At 44.4% G+C, this 10702-nt stretch overlaps 1 protein-coding gene across 4 annotated transcripts in view; it reads right to left on the bottom strand.

The window, feature by feature from the left end:
* VPS8 (VPS8 subunit of CORVET complex) overlaps positions 1–10702 on the bottom strand; it is a 252389-nt gene that overhangs the window by 88562 nt on the left and 153125 nt on the right. For all 4 annotated transcript variants that reach the window (XM_065556171.1, XM_042853465.2, XM_005308658.4 and 1 more), the window contains exons 35-36: positions 2275–2416; positions 229–318 (exon numbers count right to left, since the gene is read on the bottom strand). In XM_065556171.1, coding sequence (XP_065412243.1) covers positions 229–318; positions 2275–2416 — 232 coding nt within the window. The remainder of the gene's footprint in view (positions 1–228; positions 319–2274; positions 2417–10702) is intronic.

Raw genomic sequence — 10702 nt, 5'->3', positions numbered from 1 at the left:
TTTGTTTACAACTGTTTAATATTGGACAGTTTCAGGGTCCCATTACCACCTCTGACTCTTTGGGCTCTTCATGCCATCTAAAATTAATACAATACTGCCCTCATTCATCTCAGCAGAACAACACTGAAAACTAATGACGACATTTTAGTTTCAACACAACCTATTTCGCCGCTGATCATTTTAGCAGAAGTGTTCAGCTTTTGAATACAGGACCTCAGTTTACTATACCTCAAGCATTACTAGGAAGGCACCATGAACATCTCCTTTCTTCTCCAGCAGGTAGGAGGAAGCTTCATGGAGCAGGTGTTTCTGGGTAATCTGGGCAAAAAAAGAGTCTATTTTAAAAAATCTACTATTTCTGTTAGATAGAATGGAGTGATTGCATTAGTCAGAGTGGACTTCACATCTCCTGTGCATCCATGTGCTTATGATCCTGGATATTACCCATCTGAGGCACACAGACATTTTCACACTGGATGGAGTGTCTTCATTCCTAATCACACACTATAACTATTAAAAAGGGAATTCAAAGATTAAACAGAAACAAACAAAAATCAAAATCAAGGAAAGATTATGAGCCATAATAATCAATCAAATACAGGACAAAAAGAATCTCTACCAGCAGTAAAGTGCTGGAAGTGCTGCCTACGGAAGTACCAGTCTCTTATGGTTCAAGCACCTTCCAACGCTTTTACCAGTCACAATAGAGAGCTCTATTCGCATAACCTAGTTACATGTAAAGGAAACTCCACATACTGCCATTAGAATGTGAATGTTTGTATGTTTATATATGAAACAGACTGCAATCTGACTGTACTGGCTTGAATGACATTCCCTAAAAGAACCGCTTTACACAGGATCTAACCCAGGGATGGGAAAACATGGCTCGATCCTGCTCTGGTGCTCCAGCCAGGACTTGCTCTGGCCGGAGCACTGGGTCGGGGCCGCACCAGGCGGCTCGGCCCTGCTCCGGCCAGGGCGCAGGGTCGGGACTGCACCACGTGGCTCCTGGAAGCCACGGCATGGTCCCGCTCCAGCTCCTACGCACTCCAATGGGAGCTGCAGGGGCAGTGCCTGCAGATGAGGCAACGTGCAGAGGCACCTGGCCGCGCCTCCGCATAGGAGGCCAGAGAAGGGACATGCCACTGCTTCCGGGAGCCGCTTGAGTTAAGCGCCGTTCAGAGCCTACACCCACTGAGCCTCTCCCCACGCCCCAACCCCCTGGCCCAGTCCTGATTCCCCTCCTGCTCTCTAAACCCCTCAATCCCAACCCAGAGCACCCTCCTGCACCCCAAACCTCTCATCCCCAGCCCCACCCCAGAGTCCGCACCCCCAGCTGGAACCTGCACCCCTTCCCACACCCCTGCCTGAGCCCTCATCCCCCTCCAACCCTCAGAACCCCTCGGTTCTGGCCCAGAGTCCCTCCTACACCCCAAACTCCTCATCCCCAGCCCCACCCCAGAACCCACACCCCCTTCTGAACCCCAACCCCAATTTTGTGAGCATTCATGGCCTGCCATACAATTTCTATTCCCCGATGTGGCCCTCGGGCCAAAAAGTTTGCCCACCCCTGATCTAACCAAATGACAGAGGTAAAAATTCCATTCTGAAGACTTAGATCCTCTCCTCAATGAGCTGAGAACTGAATTTGGAAATTAGTAAGTTAAGTTTTAAATACAGCAGCAGCTAAACTGTTCTCTCACACCACACAGGCAACATCATAAATAGGGTCAAAGCATGTTAGAATCAGATTTTACAATGTTTCCCAATTTTTCTTTATTTCCTAACCATGTGAGAATGACAATTAAGAACTGGGCTAATATAATTGTGACTTCGGCCTTGGCTACACTTACCAGCTAGTTCGACGGCTGGAAATCGAAGTTCTGGGTTCGACTTATCGCGTCTAGTCTGGACGCGATAAGTCGAACCCGGAAGTGCTTGCCGTCGACTGCGGTACTCCAGCTCGGCGAGAGGAGTACCGCGGAGTCGACGGGGGAGCCTGCCTGCCGAGTGTGGACCAAGGTAAGTTCGAACTAAGGTACTTCGACTTCAGCTACGTTATTCACGTAGCTGAAGTTGCGTACCTTAGTTCGAATTAGGGGGGTAGTGTAGACCAAGCCTTAGACTGGAGCATAGCTCTGTTTGTCCTGTCCATGCTGACTGCCTAAACCATAACAGAAATTCATTTGACAGGAACTGCATTTAACTAAGTTTAAACACCTTTACTAAAATCTGACCAAATGTGGATGAGCACTCACAGTGTACCAGCCTTACCTGAATGGTCTCTTCCAGTCTGTAGAACTCCAGAACCTGCAGTGTCTCTAAAACCTGGTCAGGACTGTAGTGACACAACAATTCAATGAACTGTTCAGTGACACAGGGAGATATCTGTAGCATGTCCTGATTGATACCTTCCCTGGAACACAGACAGGAATTTTAATTGCTATTGTATCTCATTCAAGCAGTAGACATGTTAGATTAAAGTAAAAGGCTGCACACAGCCGACAAAATACAGGTTACAAACCCAGAACTAAACCTGAAGAACAGCTGCCCTCTATAATGGCTCCCCTACAGCACAGCGTCAAATTCAAGAGCTCTCTCCTTCCCAAGAAGTTCTGTGGTTTGAGCCCAGAATATCTAAAAGGTCACCTGAAGCTCCAGGATGAAGACCAGGGTCAATAATTCCACTCCTCAGGCACACAAACTGTCCATCCCAAACGTAAAGCTCATCTGTGCCAGAGATGAAGATTTCCTCAGGGCCTGGTCCCACATGGGGAACAAGTTCCCCAGGAAACAAGAGCTACCTCTACTTTCTGTTCCAATTACACATCACACTTGTTTGACCCATCTATAAAAAGGAAAATAAAAACAACCCAGGAAACTACAGACCAGTTAGTTTAACTTCTGTGCCAGGGAAGATAATGGAGCAAGTAATTAAGGAAATCCTCTGCAAACACTTGGAAGGTGGTAAGGTGATCGGGAATAGCCAGCATGGATTTGTAAAGAACAAATCGTGTCAAACCAATCTGATAGCTTTCTTTGATAGGATAATGAGTCTTGTGGATAAGGTAGAAGCTGTGGATGTGGTATACCTAGACTTTAGTAAGGCATTTGATACGGTCTTGCATGATATTCTTATCGATAAACTAGGCAAATACAATTTAGATGGGACTACTATAAGGTGGGTGCATAATTGGCTGGATAACCGTACTCAGAGTTGTTATTAATGGTTCCCAATCCTGCTGGAAAGGCATAACAAGTGGGGTTCCACAGGGGTCTGTTTTGGGACCGGCTCTGTTCAATATCTTCATTAACGACTTAGATATGGGCATAGAAAGTATGCTTATTAAGTTTGCGGATGATATCAAACTAGGAGAGATTGCAACTGCTTTGGAGGACAGGGTCATAATTCAAAATGATCTGGACAAATTGGAGAAATGGTCTGAGTTAAACAGGATGAAGTTTAACAAAGACAAATGCAAAGTGCTCCACTTAGGAAGAAAAAGTCAGTTTCACACATACAGAATGGGAAGAGACTGTCTAGGAAGGAGTACGGCAGAAAGGGATCTAGGGGTTATAATGGACCACAAGCTAAATATGAGTCAACAGTGTGATGCTGTTGCAAAAAAAGCAAACATGATTCTGGGATGTATTAACAGGTGTGTTGTGACCAATACACGAGAAGTCATTCTTCCGCTCTACTCTGCTCTGGTTAGGCCTCAGCTGGAGTATTGTGTCCAGTTCTGGGCACCGCATTTCAAGAAAGATGTGGAGAAATTGGAGAGGGTCCAGAGAAGAGCAATAAGAATGATTAAAGGTCTTGAGAACATGACCTATGAAGGAAGGCTGAAAGAATTGGGTTTGTTTAGTTTGGAAAAGAGAAGACAGAGGGGACATGATAGCAGTTTTCAGGTATCTAAAAGGGTGTCATAAGGAGGAGGGAGAAAACTTGTTCACCTTAGCCTCTAAGGATAGAGCAAGAAGCAATGGGCTTAAACTGTGGCAAGGGAGGTCTAGGTTGGATGTTAGGAAAAAGTTCCTAACTGTCAGGGTGGTTAAACACCGGAATAAATTGCCTAGGGAGGCTGTGGAATCTCCATCTCTGGAGATATTTAAGAGTAGGTTAGATAAATGTCTATCAGGGATGGTCTAGACAGTATTTGGTCCTGCCATGCGGGCAGGGGACTGGACTCGATGACCTCTCGAGGTCCCTTCCAGTCCTAGAATCTATGACCTGCAGTAAACACACACACACACACACACACAAGCCATGAAAGAAATAAAAAATTAGTAGTTGGAAAGGAAAGAGAAAAAACACAGGTGACAGATGTTAGCCACATCACTTAGTGCAGAACCAGAAGGTGGTCAGTCACTAGGGTGGCGAGGGCAGGATAAGAACATGAATGGCAATGAAGATCTGCTCGTTCTCTAGTTATTGAATTCCAGATTATTGTCCTCATAGTGAATATGTACACATGTAGCGGAACTGTGAAGTAAGTGGTCCAAGCCAGCAGGAGGGAGTGGAAGTGGAAAAGAGGACAGGAAGTCATTGGGGCAGGTGATAGAGCATAGCAGTGCACTCTAGGATGAGTATGCACTGCGCAGCACAGGTAAAAGGACCTTATGTGGCTACATCTCTCATAGTGTGGTTATGATGAGAAATACTATGATGTAGAAGTGGCAACTTATTTATCGGTTTGCTTTCCATGTGTACTCGGAGTAATACCTACCTAGATTCTGACCAAAAGTACTACTTTTGGCATTGCAGAGCCATTGCAGCTGTGGGGGAGTCTGAGCTGGATTCTTTTCTGTCTCTCTTAGCAGAATTGTTAACCAAGTTAGGACCTCTGAAAACATGAGACAGGACCTAGAACCTTTTTACCATAGAGATGGAGGGAGTTAAGGGGTTTGGAGGACTACCTGGATTTACTCCCCCCCCCCCCCCCCAGCTCTCTGATCAGAGAAGACAATCCTGTCATCTGCCTGTCCTATGCACTGAAGAGTGACCCACATTTGGAGTTGTCTCCACTGACTGGGGAGATGCAGAGACCTCCAGACTGAGCAAGTGTCTGTGGGCTGTGACTGTCGCAGAGCTTCCCTTCTGTGTTCTCAACTGACATATGACTGATTGTTTGCATCTCGGAAATTTGAAAATTTTCTCTGTAGTTCATAATAGCGGTGTGGCAGAAACTGTGGTGTACATTGTTTGTGAGAAGACTACATTTTCATTTTTGTCCAGGCATATAAATCCCCAGGGACCGAAGTAAGGCTTTGAAGTCCTTAAGCATGTCAAGTGAGGCATCGGTCTTCTCAGCAAAGAACTTAGAGCCTTCGAAGGAGAGGTCTTCAACCGTTGTCTGAACCTCCTTCAGGAAACCTGAAAGATGCAACCATGAAGCTCGCCGCATCACAACTGCCATTGAGATGGAATGGGCTGTTGTATCAGCCGAATCAAGTGTTGTCTGAAGTGTTGTTTTGGCCACTAACTGCTCCTCACTGATAATGGTTTGGAATTGTTCTCGTTGTGACTCCATGGATGGTCAATAAAAATGTTAAATTTGGCATAGTTCATATAGTTGTTCTTTGCCATTAAGGCCTTGGAGTTTGAAATTCTGAATTGCAAAGTAGCAGAAGAGTAGGCCTTCCTCCCAGATAAGTCAAGCTGCTTCCAATTCCTAACATAAGGGGTTGATTTGGAAGGATGTTGGCGGCCACGGGAATTCACTGCGTCAATCACGATGGAATTAGGTGGAGGGTGGGAGAAAAAAAATTCCGTACCCCTGGGGGGGGAATACATAGTATTTTTATTGGCCCTTTTGCATGTTGGTGTGGCCAATGCTGGCATTTGCCATATGAGCTTAGCAGCATGGATCCAAAAGCACCTCAGTGATAGGGAGGACTATCCTCGAGGAATAGGACGTATGTAAAATATCCAGCAGCTTATGGTGTATGTCTCTTTCCTCCTCTAGAGGTATTTGCAAGGTATCTGCCATTCTCATCATAAGGTCTTGGAAGAGCTTAAAATAGTCTGTCATAGATGGTGTAGGGGGCATAAAAAATGGTTACTGACTTTCCGTAACTGATGTTCTTTGAGATGTGTTGCTCATGTCCATTCCAATGTAAGTGTGTGCTCGCCCTGAGCACCGCCACTGGAAAGCTTTTCCCTCAGTGGTATGTTGGGTCAACTCTGGTGCCCTCTGGAGTTGCACCCCCATAATGCCCATACATAGGGCCCCGATGACATGCTGCCCCCTCAGTTCCTTCTTGCCAGTAAAGTCTGACAGAGGAGCAAGAAGGGGGAGGAGGGTTTGGAATGGACATGAGGAACACATCTTGAAGAACAAGAGTTATGAAAGGTTAGTAAGGATTTTTTCTTCTTCGAGTGCTTGCTCATGTACATTCCAATGTAGGTGACTCTCAAGCAGTTGTGCAGGGAGGGTTCGGAGTTCATTGGCAGATGGACTGTAACACCACTTGGCTGAAACCCACATCATCTCTAGCTTCTTGGTGATGGGTAGAGCAGAGGTCCCCAAACTGTGGGGCACCCCCCCCAGGGGGGCTTGGAGGAACACTCAGGGATGTGTGGCTGGGGCTGTCCGTGTCCCCCCCCCCACCCGGAGCTATGGCCCTTCACCTGTCTCAGCTCTGGGGGGAGGGGCACAGACAGGGTATGGGAGAGGCGCGAGGTAAAACATTTGGGGACCATTGGCGTAGTGGGATGCAAAAGTGTGGACTGACGACTATGTTGCCACTCTACATATGTCCTGAATCGGGACTTGTGCCACGAACGCTGCTGCTGTAGAATGGGCTGTCAGTGGAGGAGCTGGGACCATCCATAGGTCATAGTATGTGCAGATACAGGCACTGATCCACAACGAAATTCTTTGGGCCGAGATTGGCAGGCCTTTCATTCTGTCTGTAATAGCTACGAAAAGTTGAGTAGATTTCAGAAAGGGTTTAGTCCTTTCTCTGTAAAAGGCTAGTGCACACCTAACATCTAGCAAGCGAAGTCTCTGTTCTTCCCTGTTAGCCTGGGGCTTCTGATAGAAGACAGGTAGGAAGATATCGTGGTTACTATGGAATTGTGAAATCACCTTTGGCATGAAGGCCGGGTATGGCCACAGCTGAACCTTGTCTTGAAGAAAACTATGCATGTCTACCACAGTGAAAACCCAAGAGCAATGAGGGGCTACGTCAAGTCTCGTCTCCCTATAATTTGGAAGTCGAACAGAAAGTCCTGGAGGACATGCAAAATTTTCCGTGAGTGGTTTGTATTCCATGCTGTTCCTAAATTTAAGGTTTACTGTCAGAAGGAAAATTTGGCATTTAAGGTTCTCCTTCTGCTGGATAACGTAAGTACCCATGAACTGGACTACGAAGCCCTCTGCCCGAACATCAAGGTCCTATTTTGGCCACCCAACACCACATCATTGCTGCAGCCTATGGACCAGGGTGTAATGGCCACATTCAAGGTTATTACCTATGGAGGATGTTCTCCATGCTGATTAAGGAGATGGCAGGTGAAGGAAAGCCCAGTGTAAAGGAGTTTTGGAAGTCCTATAACATCTTGTAGGGCGTGGAAAATATTGACGTGTCGTGGGAAGAGGTCACTTCGCAATGTATGAACGGCGTTTGGCACCGTGCATGGCCAGATGTTGGCCACAGCTTTGTGCTATTTGATGCCGTTCCTGCTCTCGAGCAAGAAATTGTCATGTTGCCGAAGGAAGTCGGCTTCGAGGAGGTGGAGGACGATGTACAGGAGTTGTTGGAGTTTCACGCTCAGCAACTGACAAATGAGGAACTGATTGAGCTGGACCAACAAGAGATATCCGAAGAAAGCAAGGACGATGATGATGATGACACAGGGCAGGAAGCCAGGAGTCTGACGACAAAGAATCTCTCCCATTTCTTTGGATTGCTGGATGAGATGACGGAAATCATACAGAGCAGTGATCCTTTTTGTGAACGATCTGCCAAAGTCTCCAGAGCTCTCAGTGATGCAGTGGCTTGCTACAGGGAGATCTATTGTTCAAAGATTCATGAAGGAGAGCAGATGTCGATAAAATCCTTTTTTAAGACTTCTGCAACCAAAAAGTCAGCCATGGAAAAGCCAGCCAAAGAAAACCCAGCCTCCACCCCTACCTAAATTTAGTGTAATTGACGCTGTTTTATACTGTATTAAAATTTTCTGTGTTTGAATGGTGTTAGTAGGGTTTTACATTATTTTATTCAATGTTTTATGTGTAAAATGTGTACTGTAGAACCTGTCACTGTAAAAAGGTACAGTGTTTAGGTGAAAAGAGCATTGTCGTAGACGAGTGTGGTGAAGTTGTGAACACATCTTCCTCTTATTCCGTTATTTCTTTGGGGAAAAATTCCCCGGTATATGTTGTTTTGGTATCCATCACCCTTTTCAAGAATGCAACCCCAACGTATATAGGAGACCCCCTGTACATAGGAGAAGCATGTATCCAAAAAGGGATGTACACACAGGGGGTCACCACAATGGAGTATCCATGGCGAGAAGAGTATACTGAAGAAGATAGAGATCACCCTACTTGGCATGATTCTGCCTTCTTTAAATGGAACGGCTACCCCCAACAACCTTCCCACAGATCTCTGGGCCAGCGGCTTGCTGCACACACCAAGTCATGTTGAGCTGATTAATCTGTTAAGACTGTAAAACTACTTAATACAGCATGTAAATATAGTCCAGCCCCTCTGCCTCAGCATGGGGGGGAGGGGTGGACTAGGTGAGGTCTCAAGGTCCCTTCCAGCCCTACATGTCTATGATTTTATAATTCTGTCCTAAATTTAGATATAAGTTTGTTCATGCTTCTCAGCCCTTTGTTCTGGTAAAAACAACAGGCACTGCAGGTACATCACCCAAACACACATCACAAATGAATGGATTTCATTACACTTGTTTGCAATGGAAACACGCTCTCCTGGGAAGTGATCAGGAAATGGAAATGAAAATGAAAATATAATAAAAGCTTTGATAAGAGAACTGTAGCAATATACACTTTGCTCTATTTTCCATCATTGCTTATCAGTCATGGACACAAGGGCACTGGGTTTTAAATTTCCCATGGCAATTTCTATTAACCCCCAGGCCCCTACTTTAAAATAAAACTCTAGCTAAATTAAATGGGCCAGATTAATCTCTGATGTATTTCCCCTAACTTCAGTGTAGTTACATCAGAGGGATAAATCTAGTCTCATGTGCTGCCACAAAAACATTTGTAGTTGAGACATTAAACTCATTTGTTCCTCTAGGAATCTCTGTTTTAATAAAACCTCTGCCTGAAAGAGGATATAAACATTCATACGGATTGGAGAAAGACAGATGTTTTTGAAGGGGCTTGAATCATGGTTCTTCCTTCTGACCTGCTACAAAGATTGGACATTTAAAAAAAAAATTTTTTTAAATAAGCTGTTGTAGATATTCTTTGACTGTTCAGCAGCCGTGAAATTAAGTTATATCCTTGCAGATTAGGCCTTTTGAAGTAAATAAACCAAATCAATTTACAAACTACTGTGAAAAAAGTTGCACTATTTTATAAAGTGCAAAACAAATTATATTGCTAAAGCTCATTTTGAAGTATGTCCCCATTACACACAAACCCACAGCACTGGCAACACAACATAGTCATAGGAACTTGTGTGTTATGAATAATAAACTACTCCAATAATCTAAGGTCTCTTCAGAGAGAATTTCTTAAGAATAGGACAAGTCAGGGGAATATTGTCAATAAAGTGACTGAATTCTTGGGCTTCCACCTCCTTTGCTCTGTAGTGATTGTTGCAAAAATGAGTTCACTGGGCTCATTTAAATTCTATTAAGGATCATTCCTCTGCACACAGAGTCCCACTTATGTTTTCCTTATTGATCATTTTGGTATGTGCAATCAATCCATTATATCCATTTAATTCTATTATTTTGGACCCCCAGCAATATTGCTGAAGCCCTGAGAGAATCAAATGGACTTTATTTACATTCACAGCCATGTTGCACTAATGTGAACGCTGCAGGAATTCAGGTAGTGCAAAGAGGCAGACTGTGGACTGACTGTGGCTTGCTGAATGTCAGTCCTGTACAGGAAGTAGAGATATTTTGTACAGTCAGATTCAAAAGTTTATATTATGCTTTTAAGAGTGACTTCCTGTTGATGGTTTGAACACATAGTCTAATCATAAGCACATACATCACACTAAGAGGGAAGTGCCCACTTCCTAACTATTTCAGGGCTAAATTGGATGAGTTTATTACCTGGAGATTTATGAAGCCTATTTCTGTTGACAAGAAAAATATTGAAGTCCAGTGCAATTTCTCCTTTCATTGGGGCTCATTTATCACAATAATCTGATGGTGATACTGTAGCATAAACACAGCCAAATTCAAAATCCAGCTGGCAGTAACACCTGGCAGTAATCAATATGTAAGCCAAACATCTAGAGCACACAGATGCTCATACTGAAAATGTCTGAACTGAGAATTATCACTGTACAGGATTGTGTGTTCAGTTCTGGGCACCTCAAAGTAACTGACAAATTTGTGGATTCTTAGAGAACAATAGCAGAAGCTTAGACTACTGGTAATCAGAAGAGAAAAACAGGCAAAGCAAGTTTTCAGAAAAATTTGTCCCTGTGCTCATTTCACCTCTTTTCCTATGGAACCACTATAGTAACTGCACAATAC

The sequence above is a fragment of the Chrysemys picta genome, chromosome 9 (assembly GCF_011386835.1).
Source record: "Chrysemys picta bellii isolate R12L10 chromosome 9, ASM1138683v2, whole genome shotgun sequence".
In the NCBI taxonomy this organism is placed as follows: domain Eukaryota; kingdom Metazoa; phylum Chordata; order Testudines; family Emydidae; genus Chrysemys; species Chrysemys picta.
The sequence above is the reverse complement of the archived record's forward strand: the minus strand, read 5'-3'. Positions and strand labels throughout refer to the sequence as shown.